Here is a 20,563-nt window from a genome sequence, read left to right as displayed (position 1 = left end):
TTTGTGAAGAATACGAAGTGATTTTTTATTTGTGTTTATCTATGTATTGGGAAATTATCTTGTATTGTATATCATAAGAAAATGTTTTCTGTTATGTGTCTATTGAAATAATTTAATTTACTTTATTTAATACTTTTGGAAGGGACTAAAAAGTCCTATCAAACCAACAGTTTAAAGTTTAAACCCGATTACATTGCTTTCCTTCCTATAAGATAAGGAAAGTAAAAAAGGTCTCATTTATTTACAACAATGAATTTGACATAATTATAAATGTAAAACATAGAAGAATATAAATAGAAAGAAGGAGGTGACTTTTTTTTGTATCAAAAATCAAAATATTTGTTTAGTAAAAGCTTCAACTTAGAGTTGTCAGATGCAATAAGTTGTTCAAGGATGATTTTTTATGAAAGTCCATCCACTACAGGTCGAATCATTTCGATCCACATCGCCTAAACTCGTCTACTCAGTCGGCCGTTGATCGACTGAAGTGTAGACGTACCTTAATCTTTAAGCATGAATGCTTTTTGCGAATGTCGTTCATAGAGAGTTTTTGCAACCAAAATTATCTCCCCGTCAATTGAACTCTTTAACGTTATTTGACGAAAACTCGTTCCTACACAACTACACATGCGCAGAAACGAGTTTTCGTCAAATAACGCCTAAGAGTTCAAGTTAACGGGACGCTAATTTTGGTTGCAAAAACTCGCTAAAATACTTTGCTAAATTGTATGACTTCACTTGGACTCGAACTACCAACCTCTGGATTCAAAGTCCACCACAAGAAGGACGCTGTTTGTAACAAGCATTCGTAGATTAACGTCCAGGAACACAAGGTTTAAACTTGGTTTTGACTTTAGCATTAATTTGATTGGCTGATATCAAATATGATACAAATTTCTTGACCCCGCCGGAAATCGAACCCGGGTCTCCCGCGTGCAAGGCGAGCACAGTGACCACTACGCCATGGGAGCTGACTAGTTCCCGAAGGTGCTGGGTTCGAATTCCGGCCAGGGCGGAACTTTCGAACCGAACTTTTCCGTTTTTGTCTCATCCTAGCAGTATAAATAAACGATGTTCTTGGATAAGCATGGATGTAAAATAATAGATCAGTTGCGCTTACTTGGGTGATGTTTCAAAGTCATAGAGCAGGAAAATGAGGATTAACGGAATGTTTCTTTTTCTTCTACGACTTCTAGAGCCCGAGATAGGTAAATCGATTTAAAAAATACCGGTAAATCGTGAAGTTTGATGTCACGGCATACGCTCCCGTACGCGATGACGTCAAAATTCATGACTCCCACCGTTTGTTTGTGCGCAAGCGTTTCTGCGCATTTTGACGTGAAATCTGACGTCACAACTCTTCGAACTTTTTCATTAGGTCGGCAATTAAGAATTGAATTTTCGACCTTTTAAAGTTATTTTTTTCCGAGTTTTGACCTCAGATTTGGATTTTTCACAACTTTTTACGTAGGAATCGACATTTTATTAATAATATTTTCCCAATTGCAACTCCTCCATTGAAATTTCTTCTTTCTTTCTGTTTGCAGGTCTCTCTCTGATTGACAAAAACTGGACTGAGGGCGCAGATTACGAGCGAGTGGAATCTCCCATACTGTGCCATGATGGTGAATCTATTCAGGGATCTCATGTTACTTCACGAGATGGTAAGGAACTATAAGTATAGCCGTATTTTATTATGTGACTTTTTTTTAAGTTTAACACGGCTGAACCAAAGACAGGGTTTATACGCGACCTGGAAAAACTGGAAAACCTGGAAACGTCATGGAATCTGAAAATCGGCCAAAAAGTCATGGAAATTTAGATTACGAGCGAGTGGAATCTCCCATACTGTGCCATGATGGTGAATCTATTCAGGGATCTCATGTTACTTCACGAGATGGTAAGGAATAATAAGTATATTCCTTTTCTTCTCCTTTTCGCCTGTTCAGACGGGGTCGGCGTTTTTCGTCAGTCTCCCAGTCAGCCCTAGGATGATTGCTTTGGTCTGACATTTGGTTTTAGCTAAAAAAAAAAAAAATAATAATAAAAAAAATACGAGTGGATATATCAAAGGGAATTTCAGGCCGGTATCCTTTCATCCCTGTTTATAGTCCTCCAGCCCCAGCTCCATCAGACCTCTTGAAATAATATACTTGTTCAATTTATGATTGATCTACACACTCTAATAAATGTTAATAAAAAAAAAAGATTGATCTACCTATCTATCTCTCTATCCATCCTAATTTGACTATCATGTATTTTCGACAGGTATCTATGTTCTTCAATGGAAGCTCACCTCAGATTCAGCAGTGACCAGTGTTATTATAGGGTTAGGTTAAATGCAAGAAGGAGTTTTCACAATTAGAGCAGTGATTAGTGTTATTATAGGGTTAGCTTAAATACAAAAAGGAGCTTTTCTTTTCCACGGACATGACTTCTGCATAGTTACCCAATGTTCTCATCTCAATAAGTATGTACTTACAATGGTTTGTAAGAAGAAAATCACTTGAAACTGTGTGATTGGCTAATCAATTAGCTAAAACACATTAAGTAATTATTATTTCAAGAAATAAACCATTATTCTTATTCTTTACACATACTGGGTACCTGTTTGGACTATTATGTTCTGCATCTTCTGAAATAGGTAACAAAAACCAAATGTCAGCCAAAAGCAATCACCCTAGAAGATTCCTACTTATTTTATTATTTTTTTAATGTAGTTACTAGGAAATTGTGACTTTTCATTTGGCATTTGAAATTGATTATTTTCAATCTTATATTATAAAATCAATATTCCTATAATTTCATGGGAGATTTGTCAACATCATTCACTTTTTTCCCCTTGCAGAACATCTCGAGTTAGAGTTTCAGTTGGAAGATGACTACATACACCGGTGTCTGGGAGATTTAACTCCGATGCAAGAATCTAAACTGATTCAGTTCAAGAAACAGTTCGGATATCTACAGAAAGGAAAACTGCCAAGTGACTCTACTCTGCTAAGGTAAAGGAATAGAACAGTTGCGCTTACTTAGGTGAGGTTTCTAAGTTAAAGGACTGAAAAAATGAACTAGGGAATTTTTCTTATTTATTTCTACGACTTTAAAGGTAAAGTTTACAAATAAGTATCTAAAACCTTGTTCAAGTTCTAAAAAAGAAGAAGAAAAAAATACAAAGTATTTGGTAATAAAAGTACCTGCCAAATCGGTTCGTGTAAAGATACATAGGCGTGCTTGCTGGAACTTAACCTGGCGCACTGCCGTGCACTCAAAGAAGAAAAAAATACAAAGTATTTGGTAATAAAAGTACCTGCCAAATCGGTTCGTGTAAAGATACATAGGCGTGCTTGCTGGAACTTGACCTGGCGCACTGCCGTGCACTCCGATTAGGAGAGGGATAAGGGTGTCGAACACATACACACAATTTGGGTGTTCTTTAGACAGGTACTTACCAGCTAACTTCCTCCTCCCACCGCTTTCAGATTTCTCAAATCGAAAGACTTCAACCTAGAAAAAGGCCGCGAGTCCCTCTCACAGTCTCTAGACAGGTACTTACCAGCTAACTTCCTCCTCCCACCGCTTTCAGATTTCTCAAATCGAAAGACTTCAACCTAGAAAAAGGCCGCGAGTCTCTTTCCCAATCCCTGACCTGGCGTAAACGGCACAACGTAGACCAAATCCTACAGCAGTACGAGGCCCCCCCGGTAGTCCGGGCCTACTTCACGGGCACTTGGCATCATTGTGACCGAGAGATGCGACCTCTCTATTTGTTCAAGCTGGGGGTGATGGATGTGAAAGGGTTCCTGAAGACGGTCGGCGAGGATGGACTACTCAAACTGGTGAGATTATTATTCTGAAGCTGAAGACTTTTTTTTAGTAGGAACCTGATGTTCCGGGTTCGATTCCCGTCAGTCTATTAAAAAAAATGAGTGTTTCACCGCCGATTTTATTTCGTAACAATGAACTACACTAGACGTCTGTGGTCTGTGTCGTAGCACGCCAAACCCGTAGTATGTCCCTCATCAGATGGACGATAAGAGACTAAGAAAAACTTTCCATTTAGGTGCTGGGCCAATAGGGTGTCAACATGAGAACAGTCTCTAACCTGGCGTAAACGGCACAACGTAGACCAAATCCTACAGCAGTACGAGGCCCCCCCGGTAGTCCGTGCCTACTTTACGGGGACCTGGCATCATTGTGACCGAGAGATGCGACCTCTCTATTTGTTCAAGCTGGGGGTGATGGATGTGAAAGGCTTCCTGAAGACGGTCGGCGAAGATGGACTACTCAAACTGGTGAGATTATTATTCTGAAGCTGAAGACTTTTTTTAGTAGGAACCTGATGTTCTGGGTTCGATTCCCGTCAGTCTATTAAATATTAAAAAAAGAAGAAGAAGAAAAAAGATGGGTGTTCCACCGCCGATTTTATTTTGTAACAATGAACTACACTAGACGTCTGTGGTCTGTGTCGTAGCACGCCAAGCCCGTAGTATGTCCCTCATCAGGTGGAGGATAAGAGACAAAAAAAAAACTTTCCATTTAGGTGCTGAGCCAACAGGGTGTCAACACGAGAACACCAAAAAGTAACCCGTAGAAATATTTGCAATCAAAAAAACTAGTACAAATTTTTGTCAATGGTGGGATTCGCACCCGGGACCTTCTGCATGGCAAGCAAGCACATTACCACGGGGTTAACCGTACCCCCAGTTCTAATTCTACATATTCCATAAAAAAAAAAAGATGGGTGTTCCACCGCCGATTTTATTTTGTAACAATGAACTACACTAGACGTCTGTGGTCTGTGTCGTAGCACGCCCAACCCGTAGTATGTCCCTCATCAGGTGGATGATAAGAGACAAAAAAAAACTTTCCATTTAGGTGCTGGGCCAACAGGGTGTCAACACGAGAACACCAAAAAGTAACCCGTAGAAATATTTGCAATCAAAAAACTAGTACAATTTTTTTGTCAATGGTGGGATTTGCACCCGGGACCTTCTGCGTGGCAAGCAAGCACATTACCACTGGGTTAACCGTACCCCCAGTTCTAATTCTACATATTCCACTTTGTCAGGCGATGCATGTGTGTGAAGAAGGTCTGGCACTCACTGAAGAATACACTCGGAAGTACAGCCGCCCTATCACTACCTGGTCCCTGCTCATAGATTTGGAGGGCCTCAATATGCGTCACTTATGGCGACCAGGAGTGAAAGCCCTGCTTCGTATTATTGAGATTGTGGAGACCAACTATCCTGAAACTCTGGGTAAGAAATTCCATTTCTTTTGAATTTAATTACATATAAGTTTTTTTTTTTTTTTTTTTTTTCACTTTCCATTTCTATTTTTGAGAGGCTCACGAAAAACACCGACCCAGTGTGAACACGGGGAAAGGTAAAGATGTAGTGTTTCTGTAGCAGTGATGTTATACTCATCGAACAGGACTAGAAAGATAGCAACCTCCATCACTGCTTATAGATTTGGAGGGACTGAATATGCGTCACTTATGGCGACCAAGAGTGAAAGCCCTACTCCGCATTATCGAGATTAAAAGAAGAAATTCGGGCAGATTATAAAAAAAAATAGAGTTTCACCGCCGTTTTTATTTCGTAGCAATGAAAAACTGCTACATTGGACGCATGTGGTAGCATGCCCATCCGTCATCAGATGGGCGATAAGAGACACAATAGGTACTTTCCATTTAGGTGCTGGGTCAACACGAGACCAGAAAGTCACCCGTTCAATGTAATAGGATATGCCTTGTTCGTATTACCCTGCCTCGGTGGTGTAGTGGTCAAGGCGCTCGCCTGGTAAACAGGAGGGCGTGGGTTCCATCCCAGCCGAGGTATGGAATTTTATTCTGAATATAATTTGAGAATTTGACCGCAATCTAAGTAGAAGCAACGAAGAAAAGAACTCTGTAATAAAAGAAGAAAAGAACTCTGTAATAAAAGAAGAAAAGTTCAAAGACAGAACATGGTGGAGAGGCTTTGTTCACAGTCAACCCATTTCTGGAACGACTTAAGATTTGATGATGAATAGTAGAAGCCTACTGCTGGAGTAAAGGGACTTTTCAATCCTATCTCAGTAGGACAATTAAGGTATATCCTATTCTATTTCTTAAAATTGATTCCATTTTTCTCCACCAGGTCGCGTGTTAATCATTCGTGCCCCGCGAGTGTTCCCAATCCTATGGACTCTAGTGTCCACATTTATAGATGAGACCACTCGTAGCAAGTTCCTAGTTTATGCGGGCAACGATTATCAGAGTGCTGGCGGTCTGATAGACTACATAGAACAACAATATATACCTGACTTCCTGGGAGGACCTTGCGAAACTAAACTACCTGAAGGTAAGTAGAACCCTAACCAGCCTAGCTAGAAAAAGCACAAGTCCTCAGTATGGTTGACTGCGGTTCAGGACGAGCCAACTAAACATGGCTAGAGACCATCACCCCAGTATATGGCAGGTGAAAAAGATATCCTTTCTCTATTCTGACATCATCATTCAACTACAGCTGAAGCTGCTATAATAAAAACAACAACGTAAGTAATCGTTAGGTCGCGTGTTTGATAGTATGGTTGACTGCGGTTCAGGACGAGCCAACTAAACATGGCTAGAGACCATCACCCCAGTATATGGCAGGTGAAAAAGATATCCTTCCTTTATTCTGACATCACTATTCAACTACAGCTGAAGCTGCTATAACAATAACAACAATAACAACAACAACAACAACAACAACAACAATAACAACAACAACGTAAGTAATCGTTAGGTCGCGTGTTTGATTCCCGCCCAGAGCTTCTAAGAAAGGATGGTTTACCACAAAGAATTCATGATTTGATTTAAAATTTATTTTTATTTTATTATTTTTTATTTTATTATTTTTTATTTATTTATTTTTGTGTGCAGGGGGTCTTTTGCCATTCTTGCTTCCGTTCTGCAGAAGGAAGCTTTCCAAGATTCTCAGCAGAGGCTTGGGTGTTGGTAATATCAACCTCTGGGATATTGTCAAGTTTACCAGTGGCAGAGGTTTTGTTTGATCTTCCTCCAAGCTTTTTCTTATCCGTTCCCTCATTCTCATTTTTACCGTCTCCTCCTGATTTTGTTTCGTCTGTCTGACTTCTACATCCCACATGGAGCTGTCTGGCGCTACTGAAGGACCCTGGTTTTCCAATCGGAGGGGTTCTCAGAGAAGATGCCATGGTTTGCCATAAGGGCGACGCCGGGCTAAATAGTCTTATTAGGGAGTTCATCGTTCAAGGGAATTTTAGTCTGAAAGGATCTTGGTTTTATTTTCTTACTTACTTTACTACCTACTGTACTCTCACATACCTACATAAAAATTTGGTCGTGTGAATTGCGTGTTCAGAATTTGAGTATACGGTAAGTAATGTGAACTTGGTCGTGTGGATGGTAGTAGAGCTTATGATAATATTAAACTGGCATGAAAAACCTAGTAAAAAAAACAATCACCTCTTACTTACTACGTAGGTACCTACATACCTATACTCCTGGACAAAATTAGCGCACACCTTGAAAATTTCCAAATATTTTGTTGTTGCCTGCATTTGAAACACTAAACACTAAAGCCTTCTCCACACGCGCTCACGTCCATCCGGAGACTGCAAGTAATGTACATTATTCATAAAACTTGTAAACATACCAATATTAACCCTCGGTCACCAGGGGTCAAGTAAACCTGAAAAGTTTAAGGTGTGCGCTAATTTTGTCCAGGAGCATATATATACATATTATGAGTATACCTTGATTGTTTTGTTTTTCTCAACTCGCATAACCTTTACACATTTCCAACGTTTGTCTATACTATTCTAGGTAATTCTCAATATCGACTCACCGGGTGCCGTTATCACGTGGGATTTCGATGTGATGAAACAGGATGTTGTGTTCACAGTGCTGTCTATTCACAAGTCAGTGGATAGCATTGCTCCTGTCACAGGTAAAAAGGAATTTTAGTTCCCGGAGGTAAATGTAAATGCAGTTTCTTTGTGTTATTATGTCACAACTTTGGTGCTCACTGCAGCACTGTACCCGAAATCGAAGAGAGAAGGAAGACAGGATAGGAAAAAGCCAGCCGTTCCGAGAACGAACATTATCCCATCAGAATAAAATCCGCCCGAGACGGGAATCGAACCAGCGGCCTCGCGCTTACAAGGCAGACGCACTACCAACTAAAACTAAGCTAACTAGGCTGGCTAATCAATCTGAGATTGAGGTCCTGGCTATTTTATTTTTTAATTTAATGTATCTGATCTTTCTTCTTCTTGCTATTTATTTCATCATTTTCATTCAATCTCTTTTTAAAAACGACTGGATTTTTATTTCATTATTATTATCTATTGTTTTTTACTTTCTATTGTTAAAGTATATCACTGTACTTTGTATCTTTCGTAGTTTCGTATAAGCTTAACCCATCTTTCAGGGCTGTTTCATAGTTCCTTACATACGTATAAAAAATACTCGCATCATGCAGGGGTGTGTTCAAAATACTGCTCAAAAATAGGACCAAAGAGTCCATTTACTCCAGTAGTAAGATTTTGCTTTTTTGTGGAAAAATTCTCTTGAAGTTATCAAGCGTGTCGGCAGGAGCACGAACGTCAAAAGTTCGTTACATCATTAGCCGCCATTTTTTTTTTACATTATCAAGCGCCATTTTTTTTTTGAAAAGATTTGTATAATTTATAGCCGCTTTTTTTTTTTTTATCAAGGGGCATTTTTTTTTTTTTTTTTTTTTTTATCCAGCCCTTGTTCAATGTTTAATGAGATTCTACGTATATTGTTTAGTATTTAAGTATTGTTAGCGTAATGATTATTGTTTATTGTTCAGGACGACTTATGACAGGGCCCAATCTGATTGGTTGATTTCAAACTTTTTAGCAAATCAGATAGCTTAAACCAAGTTTAAAGTCTGTAGTTTGGCGATAAATAGGAGTATTTATGTTTAGTTTGAAGTTTCTGTAATTTCGTTTGAAATTTCCATAATTTCGTTTGAAGTTTTTACAATTTCGATTGATGTTTCTGTAATTTCGTTTGAAGTTTCTACAATTTTGATTGAAGTTTCTGCAATCACATTTTATTTGAATAAAGGGGTAATCTTACTGATTTTCAAGTACCTTCCCCTCCTAATTTTCTGGAAAACTCATGGAAATTTTCTGGAAAAGTCATGGAGGTACTTGAGCTCCTTGGGAAAAGTCATGGAATTTCATTCCGGGAAAAGCGTATACACCCTGAAAGAGATTCCACTTTGGACGTCCAAACTTGCGGTCCCATTCTACTTAAGTATTTTCAATCTTCCTTTCCTTCTCCTTTTCGCCTGTTCAGACGGGGTCGGCGTTTTTCGTCAGTCTTTTCTGCAATTTTGTGAAGAATACGAAGTGATTTTTTATTTGTGTTTATCTATGTATTGGGAAATTATCTTGTATTGTATATCATAAGTAAATGTTTTCTGTTATGTGTCTATTGAAATAATTTACTTTATTTAATACTTTTGGAAGGAACTAAAAAGTCCTATCAAACCAACAGTTTAAAGTTTAAACCCGATTACATTGCTTCCCTTCCTTTAAGGAAAGTAAAAAAGGTCTCATTTATTTACAACAATGAATTTGACATAACTATAAATGTAAAACATAGGAGAATATAAATAGAAAGAAGGAGGTGACATTTTCTTTTTGTATCAAAAATCAAAATATTTGTTTAGTAAAAGCTTAAACTTAAGAGTTGTCAGATGTAATAAGTTGTTCAAGGATGAATTTTTAATTAAGGTTCATCCACTACCTACAGGTCGAATCATTTCGATCCACATCGCCTAAACACGTCTACTCAGTCGGCCGTTGATCGACTGAAGTGTAGACGTACCTTAATCTTTAAGCATGAATGCTTTTTGCGAATGTAGTTCATAGAGAGTTTTTGCAACCAAAATTATCTCCCCGTTAATTGATCTCTTTACTTTTTTTTAGAAAAAAAAAAAAAAAAAAAAAAAAAAAAAAAAATACGAGTGGATTTATCAAAGGGAATTTCAGGCCGGCATCCTTCATCCCTGTTTATAGTCCTCCAGCCCCAGCTCCATCAGACCTCTTGAAATAATATACTTGTTCAATTCATGATTGATCTACCTAGATCTCTATCCATTCTAATTTTACTATCATGTACTTTCGACAGGTATCTATGTTCTTCAATGGAAGCTCACCTCAGATTCTAATAGGAGTATTTATGTTTAGTTTGAAGTTTCTGTAATTTCTTTTGAAGTTTCCATAATTTCGTTTGAAGTTTTTACAATTTCGATTGGTGTTTCTGTAATTTCGTTTGAAGTTTCTACAATTTTGATTGAAGTTTCTGCAATTTGTGAAGAATACGAAGTGATTTTTTATCTGTGCTTATCTATGTATTGGGAAATTATCTTTTATTGTATATCATAAGTAAATGTTTTCTGTTATGTGTCTATTGAAATAATTTACTTTATTTAATACTTTTGGAAGGGACTAAAAAGTCCTATCAAACCAACAGTTTAAAGTTTAAACCCGATTACATTGCTTTCCTTCCTTTAAGGAAAGTAAAAAAGGTCTCATTTATTTACAACAATGAATTTGACATAATTATAAATGTAAAACATAGAAGAATATAAATAGAAAGAAGGAGGTGACATTTTTTTTTGTATCAAAAATCAAAATATTTGTTTAGTAAAAGCTTCAACTTAGAGTTGTCAGATGTAATAAGTTGTTCAAGGATGAATTTTTATTAAGGTTCATCCACTACAGGTCGAATCATTTCGATCCACATCGCCTAAACACGTCTACTCAGTCGACCGTTGATCGACTGAAGTGTAGACGTACCTTAATCTTTAAGCATGAATGCTTTTTGCGAATGTCGTTCATAGAGAGTTTTTGCAACCAAAATTATCTCCCTGTCAATTGAACTCTAACGTTATTTGACGAAAACTCGTTCCTACACAACTGCACATGCGCAGAAACGAGTTTTCGTCAAATAACGCCTAAGAGTTCAAGTTGACGGGACGCTAATTTTGGTTGCAAAAACTCGCTAAAATACTTTGCTAACGAGTTTTCGTCAAATAACGCCTAAGAGTTCAAGTTAACGGGACGCTAATTTTGGTTGCAAAAACTCGCTAAAATACTTTGCTAAATAATTGTATGACTTCACTTGGGCTCGAACTACCAACCTCTGGATTCAAAGTCCACCAGAAGAAGAACGATGTTTGTAACAAGCATTCGTAGATTAACGTCCAGGAACACAAGGTTTAAACTTGGTTTTGACTTTTGCATTAATTTGATTGGCTGATATCAAAATTTTTAGCCAATCACATCGCTTCATCCGATAGAAGAGTAAAACCGAGGTTAAACCCCGATTATGGTCCTGGGTATTAATTTTGTACCTTGTACCTATAGTTTAATTTTATGTTAGTGAGGTCTGTAGCTCTGTAGATATTATATTTAATGTTTAAATAGCGGAATTTTTTCTGTGAATATGAATTCATTTTCAATTCAATGTAGGTAAATTAAAACGTATTTTAAGTAAATCTCAAATTTTGATAACTGTAAGAAAGTGTCAATTGATTTTTTTCATTCATTGTAAGTTAAAGTTTAGCGCAAGTAACAAGCATTCGTAGATTAACGTCCAGGAACACAAGGTTTAAACTTGGTTTTGACTTTAGCATTAATTTGATTGGCTGATATCAAACTTTTTAGCCAATCACATCGCTTCATCCGATAGAAGAGTAAAACCGAGGTTAAACCCCGATTATGGTCCTGGGTAATAATTTTGTACCTTGTACCTATAGTTTAATTTTATGCTAGTGAGGTCTGTAGCTCTGTAGAGATTATATTTAATGTTTAAATAGCGAAATTTTTTCTATGAATATGAATTCATTTTCAATTCAATGTAGGTAAATTAAAATATTTTTTAAGTAAATCTCAAATTTTGATAACTGTAAGAAAGTGTCAATTGATTTTTTTTCATTCATTGTAAGTTAAAGTTTAGCGCATTTTTTTCTCCTAATAAGTTAAGTACCTATGTTTAAATTAATTTAATAAAATCAAACAAATATATTATTTTTCTCGAACCAAACCGATTTGTGTTGTCTGATTTTACCATGCACACGTGCTTGGCTGTTTTTCCATCTTTTTCAAGGGCTTTATGAATCACTAAAGTTAAGCTATGTTGCTCGCGGTCGATATCCGGAGGGCTGACTATCTTGGTAATCGCGAGCTTTTTTTATTTTATTTTTTTTACAGAGGGAACAAACTGTAAAATAGAAAGTAAAAATTTTTACTTTGTATTTTACAGTTCATCTTTGAGTCCCCATCTGTTGTGCGCTAAATCTCTCTAAAAATATTAGGCTTCACTTCACAATTTTAAATCCTTTATCCACTCTTCTCTGACCTCCTCGGTTATCGTGAGAGGGGAAATTCGTGGGGCCATTGCCAACTTCTCACACATGAGAAATTTGATCAAAAGATTACAGGAAGGTGAAATTTTTTGCGTGAATTTTTTTACCTTTCTAATAAGAAAAAAAAGTCCCGGTCCCAAGTTCAACTTAATTCGAACTCCAGAGAGTATTTTGGATTTCACGTCCTTTTGGTGGATTACTATGCACAGAATGTATACGGTTTCGAAAGCGCCCATGAAATTCGTCACGAAATCAAGAAGAGGTAAGGGATCTGAGATTCAAGCATGGTGCCAAGAGCAAGGGTTATTTGAACTCGGGGGGCCCTAGCACCTAGTAGAGTTACGTAATTTTTGGGCTTATGCCCGGTTGTTTACGTGAGATAATTGTTTACGTTAAATAGATTGCATTTCAAGCTGAGTTACCAACTGAGTTATGTGCTATCAACACTGGTTGTCATTTTTACAAACCAGAATGACTTATGGAAGGGCTATTTTGCTTCTCAATGATACTGAAAACTAGCTTTTCCCATGGAGATCTTCAAAACAGAGAACACTTTGTGGATTTCAAAAACACTACAAAATGTATACTTCTTTATTGCAAAATACACAGAAAATCTCGTACACCGGGTAGCAGGCGGTAGCTACATAAATTCTATGTTGTAATGTTGCTTCTATGTATGTTGTATTGTTTAGCCAAGTTATGTGCATATTAACTGTGGTGATGTTATAAGTAGCATCAGTACAGTGATGTTGCTTTTGTATTAATTGTTTCTAGCCATAATTAAGTATTGTATGTTAAGATTGCAATGTTTACCTACCATGCTGGCACCGGTCGCTATGCGCATTTATATGTCATAGCTACTCATTTTCCTCACGAGGCTGAGTGGGCCCGGTAACAACCTGTCACGGAATTAATCATTAGTATGATATAATTTTTTTGACCTCGCCGGGAATCGAACCCAGATCTCCCGCATGGAAGGAGAGCGCAGTGACCACTACGCCATGGGAGCTGACTAGTTCCCGGAGGTGCTGGGTTCGAATCCTGGCCAGGGCGGAAACTTTCGAACCGAACTTTTCCGTTTTTGTCTCACCCTAGCATTATAAATAAACGAGGTTCTTAGCTAGGTGTGGATGTAAAATAATAGATCAGTTGCGCTGATTTGGGTGATGTTTCAAAGTCATAGAGCAGGAAAAATGAGGACCAACGGATTTTTTCTTTTTCTTGTACGACTTCTAGAGCCCGAGATAACCAATTAGGTTAGGTCCCTTTGACAAGCAATCATTAAGACTGAATTTTCCTGGTTCCCTAGCAGAGGCGTCGAAAACGGGACGGACAGGGGTTGTAGAATGGGGTTTTATTATTGCATGGTGAGGTAAGTAATGTTTTCCCTTTGTACTGTGGTAATCTACCTCTGGTACTTCCTCAATCACTCCAGCTTTAGTCCAATTGTCCAATACCTTCTTATAATCATTATAATAATTATCTTTCTTCAACTTCTTTACAGTGGACTGGAGTCGTTTGAGTGCCAACAAGTAATTCTCACCAAGAGGTGGATGATTCTCTAGCCAAGGTAGATGGATTTCAAAACGGTTGTCTTCATTGACTCTCACTGTGGATAGAAAATGTTCTTGTGTAATTCTTTCAATGTCATGCTTTGATGCATTTTCCATAGGGTCCTTTATTCCAAGAACATCTAATGTCCATAGATCTGTTATACTGAATAGAATCTTTGTTTTGTTTTGTTTTTTTATTTTTTTATTTTGTGTAATTACAATATGTATATGACTTTATTTAATATAATAAAGATCAAATTTAGAATAAAGATTAAATATAAAAGCATCATAATTTTTTGACAAGATGGGATGATGAATGGGAGGATTTTAACTTTCCACTCTTATTTCGCAGAGGTTCCATGTCGAGCCTGCAGAGCGCGCACAGCGGTTTCTCCGCGCTCAGCGTCAAGTCGAGTGTAGGGGGCGGCGCTTCCAGATGACAACAGAGCCCTCTGGTGGAGGAAGATGACAACACCGCCGCCCTGTCCGAACTGTAAAGCCGGCAACCCTGTATTATGCTTCCAGATGACAACAGAGCCCTCTGGTGGAGGAAGATGACAACACCGCCGCCCTGTCCGAACTGTAAAGCCGGCAACCCTGTATTAGCACCAGAGAAACATTACTACTTCAGTCAGTACTATTCTTAATATATCTTGGGTAATTATTCAGAAGCCACATCTTGTACTCCAGATCCAGGCCTGTGTTCCTAGAAAAACTTTGCACTTGGTATTTTGCAAAAGTGACTTATAGTAGAATAGAATATACCTTGTTTATACTGCCAGCATAGGACAGAAAAGTCCCTTTACTGCTAAGGCATTGGATTAATTGGCGTGACATAGAAAATTGAACTCAAGGGAAGAGACCTTTTTCAATTTGCAAGATTAAGTTCAAACTTTTTTTTTTGCCCAATCAAAATTTGACGTTTTTCTTTTGATTTACCTTTTATTTTGCCAAATTCTGCTTCTTTCAAGTTTTTTACTTTGTAGCGACCGGGTAGCACATTGGATTAATTGGCGTGACATAGAAAATTGAACTCAAGGGAAGAGACCTTTTTCAATTTGCAAGATTAAGTTCAAACTTTTTTTTTGCCCAATCAAAATTTGACGTTTTTCTTTTGATTTACCTTTTATTTTGCCAAATTCTGCTTCTTTCAAGTTTTTACTTTGTAGCGACCGGGTAGCAGGCGGTATATAGCTACATAATTTCTATGTTGTAATGTTGCTTCTATGTATGTTGTATTGTTTAGCCAAGTTATGTGCATATTTACTGTGGTGATGTTATAAGTAGCATCAGTACAGTAATGTTGCTTTTGTATTAATTGTTTCTAGCCATAATTAAGTATTGTATGTTAAGATTGTGTTAGCCAAGTTATGTGCATAACTACTGTAGTGGTGTCTACAGTAATGTTGCTTGTATTAATTTTATTGTTTCTAGCGTTTCTAGCCTTAATTATTAAGTATTGTATGTGTTGGATTGTTTAACCCAGTTATGTCTATAATTACTGTAGTGATGTTATAACTAACATCAACATATTTTTCAGGGAGATATTCTGTTTCGGTCCAGTTCCAGTTTCACTTGAACATTCAAACTTAAAAAATCCTTCGACCTAGGGAAGATAATTGCTTTAGGAGTATTATAAATGTAGTTTTACGCCACGCAATGTGAAAGAAGTCACTAAAAACAGTCAAAAAAGTTATGATTGTTTAACCCAGTTATGTCTATAATTACTGTAGTGATGTTATAACTAACATCAACATATTTTTCAGGGAGATATTCTGTTTCGGTAAAGTTTCAGTTTCACTTGAACATTCAAACTTAAAAAATCCTTCGACCTAAGGGAAGATAATTGCTTTAGGAATGTTATAAATGTAGTTTTACGCCGCGCAATGTGAAAGAAGTCACTAAAAACAGTCAAAAAAGTTAGTTAAGATTGTGTTAGCCAAGTTATGTGCATAACTACTGTAGTGGTGTCTACAGTAATGTTGCTTGTATTAATTTTATTTAACACTTTATTTCTTTCTATTTCCCTACTTTCCCGAGGCTTTTCCTTTCTTATTACAATTTTCTTCTTTTAGTTCAAAATCTCAAATCAAATCATTTTTCTACGACGGAGAAAAAAGTCCAACGAGCAACAATTTTATATCTCTCTTCTTTTATGACTTCTCTTTGGATGCATGAAACCAAATTCGCATCTTCTACCCATGTACAACAAGTGACAATATTTTCAGCAGCGGAAAAATTCAAATTAAGATTCTCGCAACACTGGTAGTATTGGTTCAGAAGCCATGACAATGAAGAATTGGTACTTAAAGGAATTGACACCAATGAGCAGTGACCAAAATTGTTATAGGGTTAGGTTGAACACAAAAAAGAGCTTTCTTTTTAATTGTTTTGTCTTCTGAGTTCCTTAACAGCTTCAGGTTGTGTTTATGTATCGGGTTGAGATAGGCCATTCCCATCCTTTCTTGGTGTGTGGAAAATGATGTGGTAACTTAAACACAGCCTTTCATGGGCATATAAAGTTGGCGGGAAATTTGATGTTTTAATTTTTTTTCTGCAACTTGTACAGTCTGAATTCATTTTTTACTTTTTACCTCAAGTTTGCACGTTTATATTATACTTTTCATTTATATAAGATATTACAAACAAGCAAATTACAAACCAAACAAAAATAAATTTTAAACATTGCCACCGGGACAGAGGGTTAGAAAAAATACCCAACACCCCCACGTTATTGTTGCTTAAGTTACCACTCCAATGCAAAACTGTAGAAACAATATTCTATCTCACCTCATCCGACCTCATCTCAACCCGGTAGATCCCTCAATGTGCTATCAAAACTGGCTGATTTAATTTTACCTACTGATTGTCTCACAAATGTTTCAGGGCTGACAAACAATATTGATAGACTGGACACATTGCGGGACAACAAGCTCAAGATGGAACTTAACAATAATGAAGAAGAACTAGAGTGAGTATTCAAAACCAAGTAGGTACACCCACCCACTAACCCACAGTAAGAAGGTGTGAGGGAAATATTTTTAGTGATTAAAAAATTACCCATGGGAGAAACTAAAGAGGCCAAGGCATTTCTACCACTCGGCTAATAGCTTCAAAAGGAGTATGGCTGAGCAAAAAAAAAAAGTTACACTTCTCCTTATAGGTACATATACAATTTCACTCTTATTTGAGATTGAAAAGAAGAAAACAAAGAAGAAGAAGATGAAGAAGAGAATTAATATTTTCAATACACAAAAAATTCAAAAAAGGGTAAATACAAACTTATTCTAACAAGTTATATATCAAAAGACGTACCTATGTTTAAATTAATTTAATAAAATCAAACAAATATATTATTTTTCTCGAACCAAACCGATTTGTGTTGTCTGATTTTACCATGCACACGTGCTTGGCTGTTTTTCCATCTTTTTCAAGGGCTTTATGAATCACTAAAGTTAAGCTATGTTGCTCGCGGTCGATATCCGGAGGGCTGACTATCTTGGTAATCGCGAGCTTTTTTTATTTTATTTTTTTTACAGAGGGAACAAACTGTAAAATAGAAAGTAAAAATTTTTACTTTGTATTTTACAGTTCATCTTTGAGTCCCGATCTGTTGTGCGCTAAATCTCTCTAAAAATATTAGGCTTCACTTCACAATTTTAAATCCTTTATCCACTCTTCTCTGACCTCCTCGGTTATCGTGAGAGGGGAAATTCGTGGGGCCATTGCCAACTTCTCACACATGAGAAATTTGATCAAAAGATTACAGGAAGGTGAAATTTTTTGCGTGAATTTTTTTACCTTTCTAATAAGAAAAAAAAGTCCCGGTCCCAAGTTCAACTTAATTCGAACTCCAGAGAGTATTTTGGATTTCACGTCCTTTTGGTGGATTACTATGCACAGAATGTATACGGTTTCGAAAGCGCCCATGAAATTCGTCACGAAATCAAGAAGAGGTAAGGGATCTGAGATTCAAGCATGGTGCCAAGAGCAAGGGTTATTTGAACTCGGGGGGGCCCTAGCACCTAGTAGAGTTACGTAATTTTTGGGCTTATGCCCGGTTGTTTACGTGAGATAATGGCCTTAGGGTGTCGGGAGGACAGTTTAAAAACCCATTTGATTTGAATTTTACCATTCAAAGATTTATTGATGGGAATTTGCTTATGAAACTACTAGCTGGTTAGTTCATCCCGAGGCATGGCCAAACTTGTAGAAAAGGCATGGCCGAACTTGTAGAAAATAATAAAAATACCTACGGTCGCGCTGCGCGCTCCCTATTAGTTGCATAGTTATCAAACTAAAAACATAAACGAAACTCAAAAAGTTGGTCGAGAGCGGAACATTTCTTTCCCGCAGTCTCTGCTTCCTGTGTATTTCTTATGGAGATTTTAGCAATCGAAAATTGATCATATCTCAGGATTCGATTTAGATTTTCGCAAAATCCTTTCTTATTGCACACCTAGACCATAAAAGGAATATGCCTACCAAATTTCAGCTTTCTAGGTGTTGTGGTTCTTGAGATAGAGCGATCAGTGTGTGAACTATGAAATGTGAATGAGTGAATGGATCTTGTTCTTATAATATAAGATTGGACCCAATCAGTCCTGGTTCTCAGTCCTTTGGGACCCTTTTTCTGGGTGATTTCCACAGTTCACAAAACCATTAGGTAATCAATTAAATAGATTGCATTTCAAGCTGAGTTACCAACTGAGTTATGTGCTATCAACACTGGTAGTATTGGTTCAGAAGCCATGACAATGAAGAATTGCTACTTAAAGGAACTGACACCAATGAGCAGTGACCAAAATTGTTATAGGGTTAGATTGAACACAAAAAAGAGCTTTCTTTTTCATTGTTTTGTCTTCTGAGTTCCTTAACAGCTTCAGGTTGTGTTTAAAGGAACTGACACCAATGAGCAGTGACCAAAATTGTTATAGGGTTAGGTTGAACACAAAAAAGAGCTTTCTTTTTCATTGTTTTGTCTTCTGAATTACCTGAGTTCCTTATGTACCGGGTTGAGATAGGCCATTCCCGTCCTTTCTTGGTGTGTGGAAAATGATGTGGTAACTTAAACACAGCCTTTCATGGGCATGTAAAGTTGGCGGGAAATTTGATATTTTAATTTTTTTCTGCAACTTGTACAGTCTGAATTCATTTTTTTACTTTTTATCTCGAGTTTGCACGTTTGTATTTACTTTTCATTTATATTAGATATTACAAACAAGCAAATTACAAACCAAACAAAAATTTTAAACATTGCTGCCGGGACAGAAGATTAGAAAAAATACCCAACACTCCCACACTATTGTTGCTTAAGTTACCACTCCAATGCAAAACTGTAGAAACAATATCCTATCTCACCTCGTCCGAGCTCATCTCAACCCGGTACATCCCTCAATGTGCTATCAACACTGGCTGATTTAATTATGTCTGTTTGTATGTTCCGCTATAACTCCCGATTGCCTGGTCTGATTTTAATGAAATTTGGTACACATCTTCATTAAATCAAGGCACGACGCTGATTGAAATTTGGGGCCCCTGGTGCACCGCTCACCAAGACCAGAATAGCTGGCTTTCTCCTAGCTTGTCCTCCTTCTTTCTTGGATTTGGGGACGCTAAGACGTCCGTGGTTACAAAGAGGGTTCTTTTTCAAAGAAAAATACTGAAAATTATAAATATGTAATATGTAACAATTTGTTCCAGTCTTTCGTCCACGTTTCTACCGCCTACACGCACTGTCCTCGACAGGAGATTGATGAATAACTGCTAAGGTCTTATCGTCTCGAAAGGGAAGAGAGAAGGTAGACAGGATAGGAGAAAGCTAGCCGCTCCAAGAACGAACTTTATCTGTTTAGGATAAAATCTGCCCAGGCAAGAATTGAACCAGCGGCCTAGCGCTTACCAGACGTGCTACCAACCAAGGTAACTAGGCTGGCTCAGTGGCTCAAAGTCCTTGTCCCTCTCAACTTTAAATAAATAAAATAAATTCCACTAATACCAATTTCCATCCCCTCTTTCCTTCCTCAGACTATTGAAAATCTACTCGAAACTGACCAAGGCTCAGTACACACTGAGCTACTTCTCCCTCCGTTCTTGGACGTGGAAGAACGCGAACGTCATCGACTTGTGGACACGGCTTTCCGATAAAGACCAGGACCTTTTCTTCTTCGACGTGGCCCAATTGGATTGGGACCATTACTGTAAGGCACTTCTGCTCCCTTCCTCAGACTATTGAAAATCTACTCGAAACTGACCAAGGCTCAGTACACACTGAGCTACTTCTCCCTCCGTTCTTGGACGTGGAAAAACGCGAACGTCATCGACTTGTGGACACGGCTTTCCGATAAAGACCAGGAGCTTTTCTTCTTCGACGTGGCCCAATTGGATTGGGACCATTACTGTAAGGCACTTCTGCTGGGTCTGCGTGTATACCTGGTCAAGGATGGCATTCATACGTTGCCAGCGGCGCGACGAAAGTGGCAAAGGTAGGTACTGCGCGACGGAAAAATTTTCAAAAAAAAAGTTCAATTTTTGGACACTTTTTAATGATCCCTCATTACACGGGGAGTATTTTAAGATAGGAAATATTTGGTC

The 20,563-nt window shown here is 37.6% G+C and overlaps 2 protein-coding genes across 2 annotated transcripts; both read left to right on the top strand.

The window, feature by feature from the left end:
* Positions 1–2,472: 2,472 nt before the first annotated feature.
* LOC113465294 (SEC14-like protein 1) lies at positions 2,473–14,884 on the top strand. Its single transcript, XM_026830729.1, has 10 exons — positions 2,473–2,516; positions 2,814–3,002; positions 3,584–3,836; positions 5,069–5,258; positions 6,141–6,344; positions 7,368–7,381; positions 7,832–7,971; positions 13,921–13,965; positions 14,274–14,424; positions 14,514–14,884. Exons 1-9 carry the CDS (start codon positions 2,473–2,475, stop codon positions 14,407–14,409), a joined length of 1,215 nt encoding a protein of 404 aa, XP_026686530.1. The 3' UTR covers positions 14,410–14,424; positions 14,514–14,884.
* LOC103519128 (fatty acyl-CoA reductase 2-like) lies at positions 14,485–20,458 on the top strand. Its single transcript, XM_026830728.1, has 4 exons — positions 14,485–14,599; positions 16,856–16,940; positions 19,997–20,104; positions 20,197–20,458. Exons 1-4 carry the CDS (start codon positions 14,485–14,487, stop codon positions 20,456–20,458), a joined length of 570 nt encoding a protein of 189 aa, XP_026686529.1.
* The last annotated feature ends 105 nt before the right edge of the window (positions 20,459–20,563 follow it).

Source organism: Diaphorina citri, unplaced genomic scaffold, assembly GCF_000475195.1.
Source record: "Diaphorina citri unplaced genomic scaffold, Diaci psyllid genome assembly version 1.1 scaffold2548, whole genome shotgun sequence".
NCBI classification, from domain to species: Eukaryota; Metazoa; Arthropoda; class Insecta; order Hemiptera; family Psyllidae; genus Diaphorina; species Diaphorina citri.
The sequence above is the reverse complement of the archived record's forward strand: the minus strand, read 5'-3'. Positions and strand labels throughout refer to the sequence as shown.